The sequence below is a fragment of the Archocentrus centrarchus genome, chromosome 2, assembly GCF_007364275.1.
Source record: "Archocentrus centrarchus isolate MPI-CPG fArcCen1 chromosome 2, fArcCen1, whole genome shotgun sequence".
NCBI classification, from domain to species: Eukaryota; Metazoa; Chordata; class Actinopteri; order Cichliformes; family Cichlidae; genus Archocentrus; species Archocentrus centrarchus.
The window spans coordinates 27,108,666-27,133,826 of NC_044347.1; the positions used below are offsets into that span (position 1 = coordinate 27,108,666).

The following is a 25,161-nucleotide window of genomic DNA, read 5'->3' on the forward strand; positions in this document are numbered from 1 at the left end:
TGTGTCTCATCGGCTGCTGTGATTCTGTTCACCTTTGTTCCCCAGCTGTCTCCCCTTCCCCTAATTATCCTGTGTACATATTGTCACTGTCTCCCCCCGGTCCTGTATCAGAGCACCTGTTTTCTTTGCCCTCAGAGTTTCCCGGCCCGAGTTTGTTTCTCCTACTAATCCCAGTGAATTATAGTTTTCAGTTTCCCCCTTTCAGAGTTAAGTTCCACCTTTTGGATTATTGCTACTTTTGTGCTTATCATCAGCCAAATAAATGGTTTGCTTTCTGTTAGCTTTGCCTGCATGCACGTGTCTGCATTTGAGTCCTGCTCAACATCCAATCTGCACATCCTGCAGCTCATAACAGGCACAGGCAGGAGCAGCCATCTGCCACCACCAATTAGGGGGAGAGACAAGAGAGAAAAGAGGAGCCTAGAGAGACCGCAAACAACAAACAGGGCAAAAACACAAACCATTGGCAAGAGCAGACACACAGTAACTACGTGATGTTTCAGAGTCATGTGATCCCGCTCTAACTATGAGCTCTGTGACCTCCACATAGAAATCTGACCATCAGTTTGTTATTATCACCAACATCATGAGTATATATACAAACCTTGGGTCCAGGCATGCCCTCTCCTGGTTGACCTCTGCTCCCTGGTGGCCCCCTAGGACCCTCTATGCCCTGCAATGATGTATAAATACAATAATTAAAAGAAAGCCTGAATGGAATCTGGAAACAAGGAGTGTTTCTGCTGAAGGAAGAGTAATTAGAATTTTTCTGGGACAGCAGAAGGAGACTAACTTTACTTCTCACACAAAATGTAAATGAGTTCATCTATTTTGTGCAATACATGCTTGTATAAGAATAAAATGAATAAAAGACAGTTCAACATTAAACCTGCTAATATGAAGTTATTACCAGAATTATTGTTTACTGCAGCCATCGTCTCAGTTCAGCATGTTAGTATACCCACTAAAACAAGACTATCATTGATAAACTGTCCGCTTCTAACATATCTAACATATGCCAATATTTTTTTTTCTCCAACCGGAAAAGGTGGTGTTGACCATAACGCAGTTCTATAAGCTTTAATTTACTTTCAGTGCAAGCCTTGTGACTATTATGTTACTTTAGCAAGTCAAGAGTTGGCTGGTAACAGTAGAAATCAAAACAACAATAAAAAGCATTCAATACAAGCCCTCCTCCCAAGTCAAATAACTTTTGTACACTCCCTAATAGAAGATCACTGGGTTTACAAAAACATTTTAAAAATATGTTAACGTGCCAGAGTGGAAGTTATGTTATGAGCCCAATACTTGCCTTCTCACCCTGTATGCCCACTCCTGGGAGACCGACGGGCCCGGGAAGACCTGGTGGGCCAAAATCCCCCTACAGGTTTAGATAACAATGCGAGTTAACGATGATAACAGCATGTAAATGTTGACAGATTGACAGTGCTTCACATTCAAATCCTTATGTGATTTATTATATGTGGAAAACACCCAGCTGTAAAATAAATTCTTTGCCTGGAAGCTGTGCATTATCTTTGGCTCAGCGATGACTGTGTACAGTTCTGCAGCACTGCAGAAGTATTTTAGTGAATTAAAAGATACAGGCCAGACACGATGACATGTGCTTCTTTTACTTCAGTTCCTTTTATCTGTCACATGATGTCTTTACATCACAAACATATGGTGTTAACCCAGCAAACCCTCCGGGCGCTGTTTGTCGTGACTGCGTGAAAACATTGCAACGACCTCCGACAAGCTTCGCTGCAAAGGCCAAAGTAAAACTCGGCAAGATCAATGTCAAGATGACCCATGGAAAGATTTATGTTGACCAAAAAACAAAACAAACAGAAAGGATGCTTTTTTGTTTTTTTCTCTTGGGAATGATTTTTCAATGACACAGGATGAATTACATATCTTTTTAAAATCATCTCAGCCTTTCGTTGTCATTTCTCAAAGTCTGTGAGTTAAAATCCTGCCAGATGGCTGCGAAGCTCTGCAAACACATCCTGAAAGACAAACCTTACCTTTATGTCTATGTCTGACTGTACCCGACTGCAGACTAACTTTTCGACATTCATCAACACAAACCATGAAACTGCACTCCTCCTACACTATCCATGCTTTGAGCTTGATTCATCATCTGTAGACTGTGACCTCGTACATAACACCACGCTGAACGCATTCATCCACGGTTCTGCCAACTCTTGGCCTTCTTCGCAACAGGACTCCGGCTTTCTCTTCATGCCTGCGTGAAGGCTTTTCACCAAGGCGCCTTACTTACAGCCTCTCTGAACTCTACCTTGTTTCCTTTGATTCCGGCGCCCGGTTGTCCTCTAGGCCCCCGCGGCCCCTCCAAGCCTCGTTCTCCCTGTCAAGACACACAGAGAAGTTATTCCAATTTGACTCTTGAAAGATTAATAAGATGTGTGAACATAATGGCAAAAAAAGAGCAAAAAAAAATTTTTAAATGGATAAGTCCGAATAAGGTAAAATATTATTTTAAATGCAGATATTATTTTCCAAAGAACTTACACAGTGCAAAAGGTTACACAACTTTGAAGCCAAACAGGAGTTTTAGTTTAACTAATGATCATCTTTCAGGCGAACACTTTCAGCTGCTCCCCAAAGTGTCGCCACAGCAGATGGATCCGCATGTTTGATGCCCGTCCTGACACAATGCTCCAGTTTGTCCAGGCTTGGGTCCTGACTAAGAATACACTGGCCTGTGGACCCCTCCTCCCCCCACCCATTGCTTTTCAGTGATAGTGAATTATTTCAAGGTTCTAATCTGACTTCAAAGACGTCTTTATCCCAAAGTGTTTCTTCCTGTTGGTCACTTCCTCTTAGGTGTTTGGCTTTTACACTACAGCCTTCCCAGTTTCTTATTAGAGCATTTTTATCCTTCCTGTGCGGGGGTGGGGGTGGAGGGGGTGGGGGTGGGGGGGGGGGGGGGGGGTATGTGAGTGATTAATGGGGAAGGTCAGTCCAGTATGTCTGGCCTAATATCCAAATACATACTTCCCCACAAACTGTATGCAAATGCATGTGCCAGCATCTCTTGGAATACTTAACAGAAAAAAAAAGTCAATGTAACGGACTCATATGTATATAACCCCTTTTCTAGTCTTACTGACTACTCAAAGTACTTAACTACAAGTCACATTAATCATACAGTACTTTATTGTTTATTGATTTCACAGCCATAGCCAATTTAATCTAACATACAAGTCTTTGGATTGTTGGAGGACTCCCACAGTCCTTTACCTTTATATTTAAAGCTGGAACATATTATCTTTGTTATTAAGAGATTAGAATGATTTATTCTGAATCTTCAGAATAACAAAAGAGGAAAAAAATCAATGAAAAAGTAAAAGAAGCGATTTATATTAAAAAAAATCACCCACAAAGTAAGGAATATGGAGGAAAGGATTAATTCTGCATGATAACTACATCAATAAATTAATTATTTTGTTTGATGATCTTCTGTACATTAGTATAAATGTAAAAAAAAAAGATATACATACATCTTAATGTGCAAATATATATGTACATGTAAATGTACTGATAAACAAATGAGACTGTATTCAAAATAAACAAATATTTACAGCCGTCCACATTTAAATATTTTTGAGTATTTATTTGCACTTGTCTGTGAGTTTGTCGTTATTGTGTTTGTGAAGTTTATGACTTAAAACTCTGGTTACAAATCACTTATTTTTTTCCTTTTTCATGAATTATTCTTTCATTTATTTAAAATCAGTCAGTAATACCGGAGAGGCAGACTCCTTTTCAGCGATGGTAACTTTCTGATGCCACTCATCTCTAAATAAAACTTAATATAAGTTTCTGATAATTATATTTCCTGTCATTACAAATTTTGAGTTCAGACTGCACAGATACCAGGCCCGTATTATTAGAATGAGCTCAGCTTATCAATCTTCACCTGTTGAGATGAAAGCGAATCTTTTGCAGTTTGTTGAATAAAAGTTTTATGTGACACGTGAACTTATCCTTCACATGTGCAAACACACGTGCTTAGAATCAGCTTGTCTTCTATTAAAGCAAGAATATGATACACAGCTGTTACACTATGTTATTTTGACACAAGTACAGAATGATGGAATATCCTAACTTAGCACAGTGAACGAGCTTTTGTCATTATAGTCGGCAACATAAGCTAATTAACTTTGACCAAATACAACCATAAGTGCACTGAACTGAGCAACACCTTTTCTGCCTTATAGTTTAGTTTGTTTGTTCTCACATTGTCACAGGTCTGCTAATAAAGACAAAGGATTCTGATTAGATAGATAGATAGATAGATAGATAGATAGATAGATAGATAGATAGATAGATAGATAGATAGATAGATAGATAGATAGATAGATAGATATATAGATAGATAGATAGATAGATAGATAGATAGATAGATAGATAGATAGATAGATAGATAGATAGATAGATAGATAGATAGATACTTTATTGATCCCACCAATAATAATAATAATTTGATGGGAGTCATCCTCACCCTTACCAATGAAAATCTATCTGACATGACCTGAACTGTAGGTAAAAGATAGATGTGGCATCTATTAAATTAATTCAATATGGGAGGTTTTTCCCCCAAGTGTTCTCCTTCAGAGTATACCACAGTTCTCTTTTTAATTATGGCCTCAGTAAAAAATATACTAATGAGTTTTTGGTCTTAAACACTAGTTTAAACTTTTAAGTAATACACCATCCATCCATCCATCCATCCATCCATCCACCCACCCATCCATCCATCCATCCATCCACCCACCCATCCATCCATCCATCCATCCATCCATCCATCCATCCACCCATCCATCCATTCATCCATCCACCCACCCATCCATCCATCCATCCATCCATCCATCCATCCATCCATCCATCCATCCATCCATCCATCCATCCATTTATATTAGTTAGTCAGACTGTGTAACTGGGCCAGCAGTAGCTGGCCTGAAACATCCAAACTTGCCCACTGATAGTTTCTGTTTCTTCCATGGAAAATAGAAGTAGCCATACTACATATGAATACTGGGAGATTACATGGCTTTTAAAAGGTGCCTAGAGGAGATCTAAGTATTACAAAAAGAGAAAAAGCAGGACTAGAAATCCAGTGAGGGATTAGACCAGTAATACAGGCTGACAGTCAGTATAATGAAAAAAATGCTGCATAATGTCCTGCACTTTATAGACTGCAGAGAAGTAAGATTTCCCTTGAGGAAATATTTCTCTTTCTTCCAGGGACATCCAAAGACAACAGAAACACAGTGTCGCACAGAGGAGTACACTGATTAACACGGTGACGCTGCACTTGCATGTTGGCTTCAAGAAGTAAAGATTTACTGTCATAACTCTTTGATCCCTCACAAGCTGAGGTGCTAATGATGTGGAAAGAGCCACGGCGCTCCTGTGAATCTGGAGCGTGTCGAGACACGTCATGTGAAGAATGCTGCTTTAGAGCAAGAGCGCCATTTAAAAAAAAAAAAAAAAAAAAAGTGAGCAAAATGCACCCCCCGAGGCCAGTCTTGAGCAGTGGGGGATACACCTTCTCCTGTTAAGGGGTGAAAAACTAGCTGTTACCATCACCAAAGAAAGTCGCCAAGTGATAAATTAGATGAGTAGAAAAACTCAGAACTTCACCTGAATTCTGCTTCCTGTGATGTTCTCTGAGTCTTTTAGCAAAGCCACAAAGTTTTCACAGTTATCACATTTAATTTAACTGTGTGCATTTATCAAGACAACAAACTTGTGTGATATATGGTCGGATTTGACACCTGCAGTGTGACAGAAAGGAAAAACGCTTTACAAAGTAATGCTGCCAGTATTCAACATATTTTTTTTTTCTTCCAGTTACACTGATAAAGAGTTATGTTCTTTTTAATTGCTTATGGAGCTGATCCAGCTTTGGGGCAGATGCTTTAAATAATCTAAGTACAAAGTCTGATATTTCATTTCAAAAATTAAAAAGGATAAAGGAGCTCTGTTGGATGGATCAAGTCTGTGATGAATGCTTTACACTGCTGGAGGAAAATTAACTGCTAAATTATGCACAGACATCTACATCTTCTCAAAATGCATTATTTTTCAAAGAGATTCTCATTTTTTCTGAGTATACCCTAGTACATAATAATGGACCTTGGATTTAAGGGTTTCCATGTGCCAGTTTTCCATTTGATGAAAGATTGATAGAAACAGCTCCTTGATTACTGAGTAAAAAAAGAAATAAATACAACCGTACATTCTGATAGCAGCACACACACACACACACACACACACACACACACACACACACACACACACACACACACACACACACACACACACACAGCCTATATCCACATGTACACTGATATATATATTTTCTTTTCAAATGGGGATTTTCTACTTTCATTCTCACAAATATCTTTGTTCACATGAAAACACAAAAAATCCTGTTGCTGTCAAAAACCACGCTGAAGCAGCAGGTGGCGATATAACTCTAACCATACAGAAATGCTGGCCAATCAGAAGCTTACAAACAATAGCTTAAAAAAAGGGAAAAACTAAGGATGACAACAGGAACCACAAAGAGTGCAAAAAAAAAAAAAAAAATTCTATGCAAGTCTTCTGAACACTAGAAGGAGTCACATGCTGAATGAACACTTTTTTTGGCCTAAAAATGTCAAAGATATCTCTCATGTGTGAATTACTTTAAAAAATATTACTTTTTGAAGTATTGAGAAGATGGCAGGAAAACATAAAATCATGAAATTGTACACCCACATGTGGTCGAGAGACACTATGCGTTATTATATCTGTGTGTGCCTGACAGTCTTGAGAAAACACAGACATCGGAAAAGACTAATTCCTCTCTCAGTGAGTCACTGACAACACGTCCTACACCATCTCTGAATCTTCTGCTTTATGCGGAGATGTTCTCATGTCCTGTACTGGTACAGTCAGTGGAACATGAGGTAATGAGAGCCATACTGCGCTGTGAACTTATGGAACTTATGCGTTATTATGTCTTGCAACCGTACATATTGTCAATTTCCCATCATTACAACCTGCAATCTGGAGCCCAGATGGACCTTTGTGCAGGTCAGTGTGTAGACAGGTGATATATGAAAGCATTAAATAGGGTCAAAGCGGTTCTAAGAGTTTCCCTGGCTTGAGCGCATGAGTCTTACAGGAAAAAATTCAGTCTTAAAAGGCATGAACTCCAACTCACCTTTGGTCCAGGGACACCTTCTCCTATTGGCCCTCTCTCTCCTTGGACTCCCTGTGGTCCTTGAGGTCCCTGAGTTAAACAAAGGATGCAAATTAAAACTTGAGGAAAATGAAAGTATGTCTTACGTGTAAGCTAGGTTTTCTCTCAAGGTAAAATGTAATGTCTCTGCCTGGATGTCCATACTTTCTTCTGTTGTTTCTTTTCTTGTCTAAGGACTCTACTGTATCATTCAGGATTATCTATTTAACTATTTAACACACACACACATGCTGTTGGTCCTTTGTGTGGTACCAAAACAGATTTCACCCATTCTGAATGTGTCCTGTAACATCTGGCCAAGATATTAGCAGCATAGCAGTGGTCGGATCACAGATTGCTAGTGGGAAAGGTTTCCCTTCAGGGCCTTCTGCCAGAAAGCTTTTTTAATAGTCAGGTGGGGTGATATGTAGAGCAGCAAGGTTCACAGGTCAGGCTTTATTGAATGGCTGGGTCAAACACAAGACTTTCACTGAGGTGAGGGTTGCATGTGTTGCCAAAAGTCAAAATTTTGATTTTTATTGTTAGACTTAAAATTCTTATTATCAGTTTAGTTTTCAGCTGCACTTTGGTGAAGTTTAGGCAACAATTCAATTTGGTTACATTCATGCCAAAATTATTATTTAGGTTAAAGAGTTGGTAAATACTTTGGATTTAGCACAAGTGATGTTAACCAAGAACAAATCAATTGCAAAGAGCAGAGCAGTGCCTGTACAGCAAAGCAACACAGCTAACTCAGGTTGTCTCTCAAGGTAAAATGTGCTGCCTCTGCATGGACGTCCGTATTTTCTTCTGTTGCTTCTTTACTTGCCTTAAGGACCTTTCAGATTTATTATATTTTTTAAACTATTTAACACACAGATGAGCCAAAACATTATGATGCTCCCTGCTCATCATGCTGTTGGCCCTTTGTGTGCTGACCTATTCTGGACATCCTTCTCCTTTTTTGCTTTTAGGAGAATAAACACCGTATTTATCTGCAAAAAAATGTTTTAATGAGCAGAATACAGCACATATAAATTAACTGAATATTTGTGATAAATGATCAATACTGATCAAAACAATCGTGAAAATCCTTAATTGACCATAATTGTGCAGCCCTACGAAAGACTGTTTTTTTTTTTTTTTGAACAATGAAAGCTTCTCACGCTTCTCTTTAATAACTGCATATGCCATGCTACTGTGGCAGGACTTTGGGTTTTCATGTTGGGGGGGGGGGTCAGTCCATATAAGCAAGACTGCAGTTATAACCTGAATACGGGCTCGGGTTAAATGCAGACCTGTGCACTACACTCAGCTCTCTCTCTCTCCCTGCTGCAGACCTCACATGTTGTTGCCTTTTTCCTGGGCTCACTCAGAACCACCGTTAAGCGATTGCCCATTCAAGGTTTACTCATCTTAGCTGTCACTGGCTTGTCCAAAAACGGGGCTCTTTTGCAAGCTTCTATAGTTACTGTGCACCACTTGTGTGAAGCTTGAGATGCTAGTTTCTCTCACCGGTGGTCCAGGCTCACCAATTCCTAGAGGACCCGGAGGCCCTGGTTGCCCCTGGAAACCGACATCACCCTGCAGAGTACAAGATGGTGAGAGGAGTGCTCACACAGGGTGAGATTCAGGTGCCTTATTAGGCTTTCATGACTTTATTATCCAAAACAACAGGGTAGCAGACTTCACCTTGGGTCCCGGAAGGCCGATCCCTTGTTCCCCCTGGATTCCAGGTGGCCCAGGAAGTCCCCTTTCCCCCTGTAAAAAGACAGGCAGGGACAGACTTGTGGTTACAGAGAGGCATGAACCATTGCACATACAGTTGTGTTAATCGAAAGCTTGGATCAGCAAACATCAGAAAGGTTCCCCAAGTTTACAGATGACAAAAACTAATAAAAACAGTCTAAAGTGACTGATTTTTTTTTTTCACTCTCTGCACCCACACAAACATACATGAGCTACTTTCCCTTTCCCCTCTCATCCTCAGCTGTTTTAAAGGGGGTTTATATGTGTACTACAGGGTTCCTTCATTCCTTCAGTCAAGACTTTATTGTTAAAGAATGCAATTATTCACTCAGAGGTCATAAATCCCAGCTGCGGTGTGCAGCAGGAGGGCAAACAGGAGGCGTGAAGAGGTAATAGAAATGTTAGCGGGCGCATACCAGTGCTTTCTTTTTTTTTTCTTTGGTTGCCCTTTCAAGCAAGTTGGGACAATGTTTAAAGCCAGACATTAGTCTGCCATTCGGGTGATATAGAATGACAGCCAGACTATCAACATGAACATTCTTCCAAAAATAATTAAGGAGGGAACACTTGGTGGGGAGTGTGTGTTCATGGCAGAATTGGCAGGTATAACACGGGACGGGGGGCTTAAAAAGTGGGAACAGACAAATAAGCTGACAAGGTAATAACAGATGAGCAGCTTTCAAATACTCCAATGGGGATGGATCATAACTCACAATAAAAGTGTTCAAAAGTATCGTCATTCAATCGGTGTCATCAGTTTGTAGAGATACTTGACATTCGTGATGTTATTTATACCAGCGCTGGATGAATTTAATCGAACTGCATTGTAAATGTCAGTGTTGTGCGTGTGTGATATTTTTCTGAGAAAGTGTCTTAGCATCAGCCCAAACAGTTTATTTATGTCACATACTTCTATGTGCAGCAGTGCATTTCATTCTTCATCTCTACTGCTTCACGGGTACCAGGATTGTTGGCTGCTTCTTTGGTAGAACTATGTAAAGGAGATAATCCAGAGCAGACCGCAGAGCACTTTATGTACCCAACTAAAAAAAAAAGAATCCTTCAGACATACATCTGGTTTTAAGGCTGTGGGTCAACTTTGATGAACGTTTTCAGGCTGGAGAAGGGGAAGGGCCAGTCTCTGGCTCAGAGTGAATTCCCTCACATACAAAGGAATGTTTGATTTATGTCTCTTTTAGTTCCCTATTACACTCGAAGGGTTGGTTTGTGGTCTCTGGGAACAGGTTCTAAAGACATGCAGTGCAGTGCAGATACATTGAAAATCAAATGTGTTCATAGTCATGGCCAGAGTGAAGGTGGATTGAAAAGGTAGGGACTGGCTTTAGCTTGCATCTCAAAAGCAACAACAAGAGGGGGTTTGAAAGTGGAGCTACCAAAAACTGCAGTTCCTATAACGGTCACTTAAGCTAGCTCTGAAAGCAAGTCCATCCCTACAGACTTTTGTGTAAACATGTCCAACCTTACAGCATTGAAAAGCATGTTTACAGTCTGGCAAAAAAAAATTGTTTTGGCTTTTATTGATAGTTTTGGCTTCAGCTGTACTACTGGTTTATTTTATTATTTAACCATTAGGATACTCATTCGGCTTAAAGTTCTAATGACGCGGCTGCTTTGATTGACAGGTGTACCAACATAGGGAATAGTCATTTGCTGTCTGCTAAGCCTCACCTCCACTGGTGCTGCAGATACTTTTTGGAGAATCTTTAATATTATTAGCTGATATGTGATATAGCTTCTAACGGAACGGCCTGCCTGGTGAAGCTGTCAATTTACTGGTAGATCTATGTCCCTACCCCCACCTATGGCCACGAGCTTTGGGTAGGGACCGAAAGAACAAGATCGCTGATACTAGCGGTGGAAATGAGGGCGGCTGGTCTCTCCCTTAGAGACACGTTGAAGAATGCAGTTATTAAAGAGGGGCTCAGAGCAGAGCTACTACTCCTCTATATTGAAAGGACCCAGTTGAGGTGGTTTGGGCATCTGTCTCCTGGGTGCTTCTTGGGTGAGATATACCTGGCATGTCCTACTGGGAGGAGGCCCTGGGGCAGACCCAGGACACACTGGAGAGATTATATTTCTCAGCTGGACTGGGAACACCTCGGTGTTTGTCCAGAGCAGGCGGCTGGGGAGAGGGAGGTCTGGGTTCTTCTGCTTAGGCTGCTGCCCCCATGACCCGACCCTGGATTCAGTTCAATTCAATTTTATTTATATAGCACCAAATCACAACAAACAGTCACCTCAAGGTGCTTTACACTGTAAGGTAAAGACCCTACAACAAAGATAAGTGAATAAGTGGAAGAAAATTGATGGATAGATAGATGGATGGATTATATAGCTTACAGTGTGGTATAGCCCATTCATGTAGTTTGTACTTCAAATTTAGTGAACAAAATTTTTAATTTAAAATCTGTTACTTAGATGGAATTAAATGGACTGGTTTTTATATAGTGCTTTTCTACTCTGAGCACTCAAAGCACTTTATACAACATGCCTCATTCATCCATTCATACAAGCACTTCTCTCTACACTTAAGCGCTTTCTATCTAACATTCACATTCATTCGTGGTTGCACTGGAGAGCAGCTCGGGTTCAGTATCTTGCCCAAAGACACTTTGGCACGCAGATTGGAGCAGCCATCAACCACCAACCTGAGCTGTAGCTCTGCCTCCTGAGCTACAGCCACCCCCTGTGATATGTGTGTCTGTTGCACCCATAGAGTTTTTGAGAAGACAGAAATAAGTTATATTTTAATATTTGGTTACATAGACCTTTGTTCCATTAGCCAAGGCCAACTCTAAATATTTTACTGGCAAGATGAAATGGTTGACATCCTGACCACTTCCCTTTTTTTTTTTCCTTTTTCTTTTTGGTCTAATATATCCAGAAAACTTTGCTTTGGGACTTCTCTTTTTATTCTTTGGTAAATTCCAAACAGCATCTGTGATTCTGTAGTTCAATTCTTCCATGAAATGTGGATTGTGCTGCTTTTGCTTCTTGCTCTCTGGACAGATGATAAGTTGACCTGTTTTGTGCTTCTTCAGGACAGATAGATTTTTTTTTCTCTTATCATTACTGTTTTCATTGGGCCATTAGACTGTATTATTTCATTTCTTTTTCTTGAGTACTCAATTTTTCCTTTTCCTGTTATGTTTTTCAAACACTTGTTTTCTGTTCTTACTTCTGAACTGTTTTTCTTTTAGTCAGTTTTCTGTCTTCTGTTATTATTAATCTCTGTCTCTCATCCACAGTGTGTCTTTTATCCTCTCTCTCCCCTCAGCCCCAACTGGTCATGGCAGATAACTGCCCCTCCCTGAGCCTGGTCCTGCCGGGGGGTTACTTCCTCTTAAAACTGAGTTTCTCCTTCCCACTGTCGTCAACTGCTTGCTCATGGGGGAGTTGTCTGATTGCTGGGGTTTTCTCTAAATTATTGTGTGGTCTTTACTTTACAATATAAAGCACCTTGAGGCAACTGTTGCTGTGATTTGATGCTATATAAATAAAACTGAATTGAACCTTCACATTGATGTTTGCCTTCTGGCTACACCTGTCAGTTAGTGGTTACCTTAATGTGGCACACCTGGAAGAGTGAGGAAATCAACACAACACTTTTTTTTCTCTGTAACACTAAAAAAATGGATGACAAATGCAAACACCTCATATTATATAGCTCTGCTGTTAATATTCTTCTGGAGGTCAGTGTATCTGAGGTGTTGTGACAGCTCTGTGTGGAGACGTATTACTCACAGCAGGGGTGCACCTACAATTCAAGTTTGTTGAACTTTGACCTGACTTTTGCTGGTGCAGATAATTACTGTTGATAACCAAAGATAATCAAAGATATGTATCTCACATTGATGTTTTATGTGTGTAAGTGTGTTTAAGTACTGCTAGAAGAAGTGCTCTATAGGTATCCTGATTAGGTACACATAATGGTCATCAGTTGAGTTTGCAATGCTGTACACTTCTCACCCTTAATGGTGTTCTTTGCTATGTAGTGTAGAAACAACCACTCACTGATCGCTGTCCAGTTTTATAGCTACATACTGACCACTTTTCCCCTCGAGTGGTTCTGCTTTTAGTTTAATACCATAGACATAAACAATGGGACTGTAATGCATTACTGTAATCTCATTACATTTTTCTGTAAAACACAAATGTAACATATTACTGTACTCAATTCAGTAATCCCTTATCAAACTTTGATATAGTACCTTGCATCACAAAAGTGCATCAATTATCTGCATGATTGGTGGATAAAAAACAAAAGATCCAATATGCCGTGTACCAGCACACTGACTGCATTATAATCAGCTAATTTCACTTTGAGAATAAAGCGAATAAAGGGTAACTGAGCAGTCTATAAATCTCCAGTAACTGTTACTCCCTGTCATCCACTAGCCCTCATATGGGGACATAACAGAAATATTTATTTTTACTAAACCAAACGACAGTAACATGATAGTAGTGCAAACTGTGCCTAAGCCAGAAACAGCTGTCGTTGCTAACACAACAACAAGCTCTCCAACCACTACTTCACTTCCCAAAACTAGAGCACAAACTTCAGGCTGTAACTCACAACAAGGCATAATAGTATTTCAAAATTCACCCACACCACAAACATAGCTGACAGGTTGAGTCCAGTGAGTGGAATTAGCGGAGGTGAAGCCTAACCAACAATGCCCCTACCTGCCAGTGGTGGCACATTTTTCTACCACTGTGTCAATACTTCTAATTTTAAGTGTTAACAAAATCCAAACCAGGTGTGCCCATAAGTGTGAATGTGAGTGTTAATTGTTGTGTGTCTCTCTGTGTTGGCCATGCGACAGGCTGGTGACCTGTCCAAGGTGTACCCTGCCTTTTGCCCTATTACAGCTGGGATAGACTCCAGCCCCCCTGCAACTCTGAAAAGGATAAGTGGAAGAAAATGGATGGATGGATGGATGGATGGATGGATGGATGGATGGATGGATGGATGGATGCATGGATGGATGGATGGATGCATGGATGGATGCATGGATGGATGGATGATGCATGGATGGATGGATGGATGGATGGATGCATGGATTCATGGATGGATGGATGGGTGGATGGATGCATGGATGCATGGATGGATGGATGGATGGATGGATGGATGGATGGATGGATGCATGGATGGATGGATGGATGCATGGATGGATGGATGGATGGATGGATGCATGGATGGATGGATGGATGCATGGATGGATGGATGGATGGATGGATGGGTGGATGGATGCATGGATGCATGGATGGATGGATGGATGGATGGATGGATGGATGCATGGATGGATGGATGGATGCATGGATGGATGGATGGATGGATGGATGGATGGATGGATGGATGGATGCATGGATGGATGGATGGGTGGATGGATGCATGGATGCATGGATGGATGGATGGATGGATGGATGGATGGATGGATGCATGGATGGATGGATGGATGCATGGATGGATGGATGGATGGATGCATGGATGGATGGATGGATGGATGGATGCATGGATGGATGGATGGGTGGATGGATGGATGGATGCATGGATGGATGGATGGATGGATGGATGGATGGATGGATGGATGGATGGATGGATGCATGGATGGATGGATGGATGGATGGATGGATGGATGGATGGATGGATGCATGGATGGATGGATGGATGGATGGATGGATGCATGGATGGATGGATGGATGCATGGATGGATGGATGGATGCATGGATGGATGCATGGATGGATGGATGGATGCATGGATGGATGCATGGATGCATGGATGCATGGATGGATGTTATTTTGAAGTTATACTTTATAACACAGTAGCCTTTAGTGATTGACACTGTTGAGATACTATGCTGAGCAACACGGGAACAAAAAGCTACTTTTCTTTAAAACTGATGATGATGGCAAACATTTTCAAATAATCTTTACAGGCAGTGAAACAAAAAACTAAAAGAAAGCAAACAGATCACTATCCAACATGCAAACAACTGAGGGTAAATGGTTTTCAACATTATCCCCCAATATAAAAACACATTTCAAACAGACCACAAACCACACTGCGCACCTCCAGTATTCTAGATGTTACTTTCAAACATGTAAAACACTGCAGTTAGCAGAATCTGGATGATGGAGTACTTACTTTTTTCCCCATCACACCTTCAGGTCCAGTATCACCAGGCGGACCAGGCAGGCCCTAAATTAGGAATGAATATGTGAGAGTGGCACACCTGTAGTACGTATACTGCTTGGAGTAGTAGATTAATTTACTGTAAATTAATTATGGATGAGACAGACTGACGTATTTAAAATACAAATAATAGACTGTTTGCTAAGTAATCCCCTGAACAAGGGCCCACATGCTATGGCTGTATGGATCAGGCTACACTTCTTGGTGCTTAACTGGCAGTAACAGTCACTAGAGAAAGCAACTGTCACTGTTATGATATCATTTTGAGTTGTAAATCTGCCATCTGCATTGTTAGTTGCCAAAATTGATATTTTGTTGGCTGATTTGATAACAAAAAGATTTAACCTGAATTCCACGATTTCCTCTTGTGCCAACTGGTCCTTCAGGACCCTGTAAAAAAAAAAATTAATGTGTTAAGCGTCATAATCCTGGGTGATCATAAGCAATGCTTTAATCTTATAGCAGTTATGTAATGTTTAAATATATATAAATTTGGTTTCACATTCATAACATTCAAACATACTCTGTCTCCCTTAACTCCAGGTGTGCCACACTCGCCCCTCTCTCCCTGTAAAAGAATAAAAAAATGTTTAGTGAGGTGTTTAGTGGAACATTATTTAAGACTTGTATTCCACAGCTTTCCTATGATATGTTTATGACACAGAGTGCAATTTCCAAGGATCATTTTCATTTGGAATGATGGGTTTTCAAAATCCAGCCAGAGGCTGGTTTACGACAGCGAAGCAGTGAGATAACTTTGGACTTAAAGTCCTTCTAAATAAAGCAGAAAGACTTAAATGGTAGCTTGATATTAAACATACTGTAACAAAGGGGAACAAAAGTGCATCACATTTCCAAAGCTGCAGCATTATATCACATATGGAGGAAATCATTCTGCAGTTCCAGTATTACGGATTTACCACAAACATGGGAATGTTTGAGTAACCATAATTACACAAATAGACATAGAGAGGGTAGCGTCCATACAATACCTTCTCCCCTTTGTATCCTGGTTTTCCCTGTGTGTACAAAACAGCTTTGTTAAGTCGGGAGGAGAAAGACAAAGAGCAAAATGCTGCCATACAGTTAACAGAAAAATACTTCTCATTCTACAGCAAGGATTTTTGAAGGAGGGCTGTTAAGGTTTTCATGCTGGACTTGTCAATCTTGACTTAGCCTTGACCTTAGCAAGTGGATTTAAACTCACCTCTGCTCCAACCCGACCTGGAAGTCCACCGAGCCCACTCTCACCCTAAGAAAAGGAGGATTGTAGCTTTAACAGGAAAAGCAGCCCACCTTGTCTGCACGTGTATCAAGAGTTTGTAAAATAAATTTGAAAGAAGTTTGCACCTTTTGTCCTTTCGGCCCGGGGTTTCCATCCTCTCCAGGACGGCCCTTTTTGCCCTGTAGAGAAAGTAATGGCAGCAAGGTTAAAAGGCACGCAGTCACCTACAGAGTAAAACGCCAAACCCATACAAAATATTAAATTATGCTTTGAAACAGAGTGCATAGAAAGTTTTGAAATTTCCCCCATAAAAATACCAAATGCAGTGGAAATGATCAATATGGAGAGCTGAACTGTGACACAGGCTCACCTGAGCTGGAAGATGTGCAGAAGGTCTTTGTGCTGTGACCACAGCACTGCATCATGATGAGCCAGTTAATCAACTGAATAGTTCCCTTTCACTTTTCAACTGTATTTACATGTTATATCACATTTTGTATTTTTTATACTTTGTCTCATATTTTCTCTTAATTAAAATAAATATATTAAATGTTATTTAATTAACTTTCTTCCCAGTAAAGACAGAGAACATGCATACAAACACCTAGCCACACACCTTTAGGCCAATAAAATAGCCTTCCTCTTTATCATCTGCTTTATGTTCTGTAATGCACAATATAACAGCTATTTTTGTTGAGCAGAAACATGTTTTAAGTTCATCACAATCACTGAGTCTGGGAGCAAACGAGGCAAAGGAGACCTGAAGTAGTCTGCATGTGCGTGTACTTAGCTCAACTACTGTCTGGTTCCTTTTCTCTGTTTTAGTGCTGTGAAATGTGCATGTCAGTATGTGCCTGCCTGTGTGTGTGTGTGTGTATCTGTCTGCACACACCGCTTCCACAGCTTTTGTTGGGAGCATTAGGTTTTACAGGATAATTACTCTGTTCTCATCCTATGAAAATGCATCAAAGCAAAACTACAGCGTCTAATTGTGGCTGACCTTTTCTGTGTAATAAAAGACGTGCTCATATCACGGCATGGCTTTGGCAAGCAAAGGAAGTCTTATCTGCTGAACATGTGTCCTCAGACAATCCCAAATTCCCTGGGTTCTTTCAAGCAGACGGGATTCTCCTGATTTCCCATATAAATTTAGACCTCTTCTCAATAAACTGCTAGAGGAATGTAAAGCATTTGCTTTACTCTTACTGCTGCAGAGACGCAGGGCTGTTCACAACCCATATGATTTATTAAGCTTCCTCCAAAAACGTGCGATTAGCCTTTCGGCATAGTGTCAGCTGTGCTGCTGTAGTTTGGGAATAAGGGTCTTTTCAGGACAGTAGTTAATAAGAAATAAATTGCCATTTAAAATAAATAACAGCACGAACAGATTGTTTTAAACAGATAAACGAACCGACAGTTGTAAAATTATTTAGTAGCAATCGCTACAATGTAACTCTGTTTTATTAAATACAATTTCACTATTTCAAACTGCAGATTTTTTTTAATTTAGCTGAGATTCATTTATTCATCTTTCTACTTTATTGTTGACATTTTGATTGGAAAAAGCGCAGCACACACCTTTCTAATGACTAAAGTTATGACCGTAACTGGCTAACAAGCTAGGCTGGTTAGCTGTGTGAGCTAGCTTCTGTTAGCGAGTACAACCCAGCTTTAGTTGATAAGCTTTTGAGACCTAGCTAATCTGTACTCAAACTGGTCAAAAGAAAGTATACCCACTTTCTAAGGTTTCACATATCAGGATAGAATTAAAAAGAATTATAATCAAGTCCTTTGCAGGTCAAGTACAACCTCAGATATGATATATGGCACCGTTACATCATTATTTATTTAACAAAAACAAAGCGAAAATACATGTGAAAACCTAAGTACACCCCATGATTCAATGGCAAGTGTCAAGCCTGCACTGGAAACTGCTGAACACCAGCGACACGGTCCACAACGAAGCAGGTTTTACATCACCATGAACTGAGAGGGTGCCAACCAAGAAATAAACCCCTGCTCCAAATTCAGCACTTTCTAGATTGACTGAAAATTTGCAGCTGCCCACGTGGACAATCAAATACCTTCTAGAGAAAAGTTCATGGTCAGACGAGGCAAAACTTGAGCCATTTGGTTACAATGACAAGAGGTGTATTTGGAGGAGTAAAAGTGAGGCTTTCAAAGCTAGCATCATACTCTGGAGCTGTTTTGCTGACAGTGGTACTGGTACATTCACAAAGTGGAGGAGTTGGACTTTTGTACAGTTGTTTGAACTGATGATCTTGGAATCTGCAGTTGTTTAGAAATGGCTCCAAGAGAGTATTGGTCAATCTAACGAGTGCTGTCAAACAAATCTTTTTTATGTCTGCAAAGAGAAACTACTAACTGTAGTCAATCATGATCACTAACAGGAAGTTCATAGGCATTGGTCTTGTCAAGTTAAAAAACATTATAGAACCTTCAGCACCAGTTATTCAAAGATTTAAGTGAGTGTATGTATATACTCGAGCCTGTACGTATAATTCTGACCCCAAGTGGATTAGAGAAAACCCAGAACAAAATCAAACTTGTGCACCCAAACCTTATTTTTTAAGTCATGAAAGATGTATGCTGTACAATTATTCCACCCTAGAAAAAGAACAGTGCAAAGACATCATTAAATGATTCATGCCTGTGATGAGTGTATGCAAACCTCTGATCGTAACTGTGTATTTTACTCTAGAATACTTTGGTATACAGAGGAATCTATGATTGACTCAGTAACTGTGAGGAGCCCAGGGCCTGTGGCTACAAAACAAGCCTGAATCCTCACCCCCCCCACCAATGTCCTTGACAGCTGGTATGAGATGTTTGTGCTGATATGCTGTGTTTAGTTTTTAACCAAATGTGGAGCTGCGCATTATGGACAAACATCTCCACTTTGGTGTTCTTTGTCCAAAGGACATTATTCCAGACGTGTTGTGGATTATTCAGATGCAACTTTGCAATCTTGCCAAGAAAGAAGTTTTCTCCTGTCAACCCTTCTAAAGAAGCTGTCCTTTTAAAAATTCTACTGGCATGAACTTTAGCATTTAAATTGATAACTGAGGCCTCAAAGGTAGTTCCTGAGTTTTGTGTAATTTCTCTGAGCCGTGCACAGTCTGACATTTGGGTGAAGATTGGAAACTGTGTTGAATGTTTTCCGCCTGTCAATAATCTCTCTCACCCAGACCGATGGGGAGCAATAATTGCAGTAATTCTTAAGATCATTGCTGATGCGATTCCTGCTTTGCGTCAACACACATCTGAATGCTCCAGACCAGCCGAGATGCTCACACCTGACAGCTGTTTGCTTCCATAGGAATTAAGAAGGTAATAGGTCGTTCAGTTTCACACCCTGCTTCTGCATTTTGGCTTAGTTTTTGTTACATAAATAATAACAACTTAATAAGCCACGTGCTGTTGTTCATCTGAGGTTGTATTAGAGAACTTGGTGAGGATCAGATTTTTTTTAATATATATATATATGAAAACCCTTAGATTTCACAGAGGGTGTACTTTCTTTTTCAGATATGAACAAAAAGTTTAACTGCATGAACTTTTTTTTTTAAAGAAATCCATTTCTTTTTAATCTGTCACTAAAAGTAACATTACCCAATACTATTAATGTAATTTTATATTTAATCGTTTCTTTTGATTTGTTTAATTTTGAACATTTTCATGCTCTGTAGAATCAGATTACTTACAGGAGGTCCACTGGGTCCCCTCTCACCCCTCTCACACATGCACTTGCTCTGGGCCGGAGGACACTTTGAACACAAGAGGAAAAAAGTGAGCTGGGCCATACAGGAGCACAAAACAAGATATATGTGGAAACATATCAGTCTCAAGACTTACCCCATCATCAGCCACAGCTGTCTGTGGGGCATGAAAGAGAACAATATCAAGATGATGTAAGGGTTTTCTGTTTAAAACAAGTTAACAGGGTAGTTTAAAATATAACGTACAGCAACATTCTGGCTTCAAAAGACTCAAAACTATAAACACCTGCTTCCCAAACCCCTCAATTAAACCCATAAACTGCTGGCCTGGGTTCACTTTTGCTAAAGACCATCCTTCACCTGATTCAGCGAGTGGACTTCATCCTGCGCTCCCTCTTGTAACACGCTCATTTTTCAGTTTTCACCCCACAGGCTGTATTTCTCTTCAAAGCTGACTGGATTGTCTACAAAAATGAGTACGGTTTGAAATTCTGCTGAACCTAAACACAAACCACATGCACTGATTGATAAAATAGCCCAGCCAAGCAGTCCAGGGGATGTTCCTGTAGGTGGGAGCAGTTTCTAAAGACACTGCAGGCTGTCCATTGAGAGACAACTTGAGTGTTGCTGTTCAGTGAGACCTGAAGATAAAAGACGATTTCTCAGCCGGGACAGGAGCACATGTTTATGACATGCAGATGCTGACTGTACCAGGAAATGAGATGAAAGTCCTGAGTGAGGCTGCTGCTGGGCTATTGCATGCCAGCAGATTTCAGTCTGTTCAATGCTCTGGGAGCCTCAGCACAGGTTTTTCATAAAGATTTTCCTTTATCATATTTGCATGCGTACCAGCTGTGTCAACAGTAAAGCTTGAGTTTGAAGCTTGAGTTGTATTTGAGGGGCTTGTTGAATGATATAGCGTGCATGCATGGGTTTGCTGGGTTCCTGTGCTTACTGCACCCAATTTTCCCACAAAGGGTTTTAATGTGGAGCACATGTTACTGACAGCAGCCTGGTGGTGTCTGCAGGATGTTTCAGAGCAACACATGTTGCAGTTGTCTAGTTGGAAATGCTTGTAAAATCAAAGCCAACTAACTTAAGTGAGCGAGAAAAGAGTTGATCGTAGTTCCATCATGTATGGCTACAGAAATCTATTGCTAATGACAGCGGATGTGTTAGAATGGCAGCAGGCAGCAGGTGTACATAAGGGATGCAATAAGGAAAGAAATCAGAGCAGTGGGTGGCAACAATGGCAGGAGCAGAGGAAGCGCTTATTGGACTCCTTGATTTGGGAAACATCTGTCTGCATAATGGCTTTCTGAAGCTTCTATCGGTCATAAAATTCTGCCCTCTGGTATCATACATGCAATTTCACGAGCAGTGTAAAAGCCAAAGATATGTTGTTTCTAGCTGATTCGGCGTGATTACACGCATGTCTGAGCATGTACATAAAGAGCACAGCCATTTCTTCCGAGGTCCTTGCATGGAAAGGTATTTAGTGAACTACAACTGAAGGATCTATATCTTATTCCAAGTGTTTTTTTTTTTTTCCTATAAATGGGAAAGATTTATGTTCTTTGTTCTGCTCTGAAGAATGCTCATCAGTTTGGTAAAACTACTAATCACTTAAATCCAGGCTTTCAATGTTTTGTGTGCCTTGGCAAAGTATTTGCCCCCATTTGGATGGCTTATTTTTCCCTTAATAAATCAAATAATAATTTAAAAACAGCATTTTGTATTTACTCTAATTATCTTTTGTCTGATGTGGGACAAATATGCAAAAAACTAATAAATCAGGAAGGGACTTTCCTATTGTTTTGCATGCAATCCAAGAAACAAGCAAGAATTGAATGTAGTTTTTACTCACAATTTCTTTGATAATTTTTTCCACGATGTTTCTGTCCTGCAGGTTGTGAAGGTAGCGGGAAGCTGGGGAGTTAGCAATTAGCTGCAGCTGTGCTTTATTGGCGGGCTCATTGGCTTGAGGTGTGATTCCTATGGCAAAGAAACGGACACCCTGGTTCTTGGCGTCAGCCACAGCTGAAAATATGTCTGGGTTTCTCGGGTGCGAGATGCCATCAAAGAGCAGAATGGCCACCTTTGTGCTGCTACTGTCTGACTCTTCCAAGTAGATGCGGGTCAAGTTGGTGATGGCGTAGGTGGTGTAGGTGCCATGGCCGATGTACACAATCGGAGCAATCCGGGCCTTAAAGTCTTCTGTGCCTTGCCACTGCTTGAAGGTCTGCTCTATGATGACATGGCTGCTGTACTGAAGGAGGGCTGCGCGGGAGCTGACCCCCCGCCCAGACTGCAGCCGCAGGCCCTGCAGTCGGTCCATCAAGTCTGAGGCAAAGCGCTTTTCCTGGGCATGGTTGTCCTTGGCACTCTCTGAGCTATCAATAAGAAAAGCTATCTCCAAACTGCAGTCCTCATCGATAAGCGCTGGGAAGAGAGGAGCTTGGCTTTATGAAAAATGCAAAAGTAAAAATTTAACACTTTAAGTTTTAAGGAATAAGGATGGAGCATAACACCAATATTCTTATATATCAGCTGTCTTAAAAGAGTCTCAGCTTTTAAATAGTAGATACTAATAAAGAGGCGAGAGGAAAGCAGGGAGGAGAGCAGAGAAGACATGTAGCAGAATCCAGTCACGTTTTGTTATTATACATCGATTCAGTGGGTGATATAAGCTCATTGATTATTTTACTGGTTAAACCCAGTGAATCTAGAAAGCAGTCACTGGTTAAACCTATGAAATTCAAGTGCAGTCTAACAACAGCTACATTTCCAGTACCTGTTAACACTAACAAAAAGGTGATAATACTTTTGTTTCTTTAATTGAAGTCACAGTAGGTGATGCAGGTGTATTGGGTAGCAGGATGTGCTGTAGGGCATGGGTATCTTGTGACAGGTTGGCGAGCATGAGCATGTAACATCTCTCAGCTTCTCAGTCAAATCCTCAAACACCACAAAACCAATGGCCAAATCAGCAATCGACATCACAGTGGCTAAGTCCATCCATTTTACATACAGATTATGGTCCTCTGGTATTAATCTCTTCAACAACATCAAAGGTAGCTCCTTCCATGTTTGCAATGCATCTGGGATTTCATCATTAGAGGACAGCTGTTTGTCTTCACAGCAAACCTCTAAATAACCGGATACAATGAATTTTCTTGTGTTTGCTGCTGTCAAGTTGGTTGGTTAGACATTTTCATATCCTTTATTGCTTTCATATCCAGCCAAATGCAAAGACCCCACTGATCACAGTCAAACGAATTTCATTAGTAGGGCTGACATTTTTATCAGTGGGTCCTCTGGGGGGTGGGGGGGTGGGGGGGTGGAGAGGTGATTTATTGACTGTTACACCCTGATCCCTTTTCCAGAAAAGTGTGATAAGTTCATGAATGTGACATCATTTTAAAAAGGAAATAAAAGTAACTCAAACTTCCTGCGCCAACCTTGGTGGAAGGAGGTCACAGATCTAATATAGGCTGAGGATAAATCACATTAATCTTCACGGGAATATGTCACGGAGAGAATGCGCCCGTGGAAACAAGATTCTGAGCGAATAAAACATTTGGGTAGCGGAGCATTGAATGGTCACAAGGGAGATGGATGGCTCTGAGAAGCCTCAGATAGATGATCAATCCAAGTGGATTTGTATCCTCCAGCAATGTCCTTGCTGAGTATCATGTTCTGTTTTTTTTTTTTCACCTGTAGCAGTGCTATTTACACACCTGAACAAATTCCACATCACTTTCTCCAAATTCCAGTATCAGTGGGAAAGAAAAAAAAAAAAAACTCTGGTTTTCCCAGAAATGTTTGAAACAAGAAACTTACATTTGCCATTTTGAGGTATGGAGTTTGAAGAATATACTTTGTTCTTCTTCTTTGTGGTCACCACTGGGTCTTCATAGTCTTCTTCATAGTCCTGTGCTAACAGACCCTGAAGTCCCCACAGCAGCAGGAGCCAGTGCATGGAGGGGACCATGACTTCCCTAGGAGGGATATATGGATTTTTTTTTTTTAAAGATGCATCTGAATACCCTCCACAAAACCCTGAACACACTCACAGAACAAGCTTTAACAAGCATAAATGTTTAAGACTCAGCCATCAAGCATGCATACCTTACAGTGTTGCTGACTCTCTAATAACTCGTGCTCTGCACTCCGCAGCTCTCCTGGCCGTAAAGAAGTTCAGAAAAAAGGTGAAAACAGGACAAATATGAACTTCTTCATTCAGAGTAAGTTTGATTCCATGTCCTGTGCATCATACTGATGGGCCTATTGCAGTGGTTGGATTGAAGCAGAGAGTCTCCAGATGCAGCAGACACCATATGATCACACCAGAAGCTGGAGCAGCAGTGAAATACCCCAAACCTTTATTCTGACTCTCATGGGACTCCCATAAATTCAAGCCACCCCTATGCTTGCATTAAATGAAGAGAAGTCCGGCCCTTTTCTGATGATCACTCTCTTTTGGTGAGAGTGTGGGAGGGGTAGAGAGATAGAGAGGCAGTTACAGACATTCTACAAAGACATGAGCAAACAGTCGCCTTTCCCTTTTTTTCAGTAAGTGTTCATGTGACCTTGTCAGTCATGTTATTAGCAAAATGAGCATATTTACACATATTTTCAGTGTCTTTATCTATCTATCTGTCTGTCTGTCTGTCTGTCTGTCTGTCTGTCTGTCTGTCTGTCGTGTTTTTCAGTAGATTTTGTGTTATTCTGAGAAATTATTCTGGCAAATGTGGCAAGAAAGAATAAAACACTTGGTTCTACACTTAAATTTGTTAAGATGAGATAAGATAAAACTTTAATGATCCCACGACGGGGAAATTTCAGCTGCTCAGTACAGAGAAGAAGGAGGAAATAAAACAAATGAAATAAAATAGAATAGAAAAACACTATATACATAAAATATATATCAATACACATATACATATACATCAAAAATAATTTAGC

The 25,161-nt window shown here is 40.5% G+C and overlaps 1 protein-coding gene across 2 annotated transcripts in view; it reads right to left on the reverse strand.

Moving 5' to 3' along the window:
* LOC115799167 (collagen alpha-1(XXVIII) chain-like) overlaps positions 1-24,589 on the reverse strand; it is a 45,668-nt gene extending 21,079 nt beyond the window's left edge. For both annotated transcript variants that reach the window (XM_030756197.1, XM_030756190.1), the window contains exons 1-17: positions 24,325-24,589; positions 24,037-24,194; positions 22,061-22,635; positions 20,330-20,350; positions 20,179-20,241; positions 16,579-16,632; positions 16,436-16,480; positions 16,221-16,247; positions 15,752-15,796; positions 15,574-15,618; positions 15,181-15,234; positions 8,954-9,022; positions 8,777-8,845; positions 7,244-7,312; positions 2,303-2,371; positions 1,313-1,381; positions 605-673 (exon numbers count right to left, since the gene is read on the reverse strand). In XM_030756197.1, the coding sequence (XP_030612057.1) occupies positions 605-673; positions 1,313-1,381; positions 2,303-2,371; positions 7,244-7,312; positions 8,777-8,845; positions 8,954-9,022; positions 15,181-15,234; positions 15,574-15,618; positions 15,752-15,796; positions 16,221-16,247; positions 16,436-16,480; positions 16,579-16,632; positions 20,179-20,241; positions 20,330-20,350; positions 22,061-22,635; positions 24,037-24,187 (1,494 nt within the window). In that variant the 5' untranslated portion in view covers positions 24,188-24,194; positions 24,325-24,589. The remainder of the gene's footprint in view (positions 1-604; positions 674-1,312; positions 1,382-2,302; positions 2,372-7,243; positions 7,313-8,776; positions 8,846-8,953; positions 9,023-15,180; positions 15,235-15,573; positions 15,619-15,751; positions 15,797-16,220; positions 16,248-16,435; positions 16,481-16,578; positions 16,633-20,178; positions 20,242-20,329; positions 20,351-22,060; positions 22,636-24,036; positions 24,195-24,324) is intronic.
* Between the last annotated feature and the right edge of the window lie 572 nt (positions 24,590-25,161).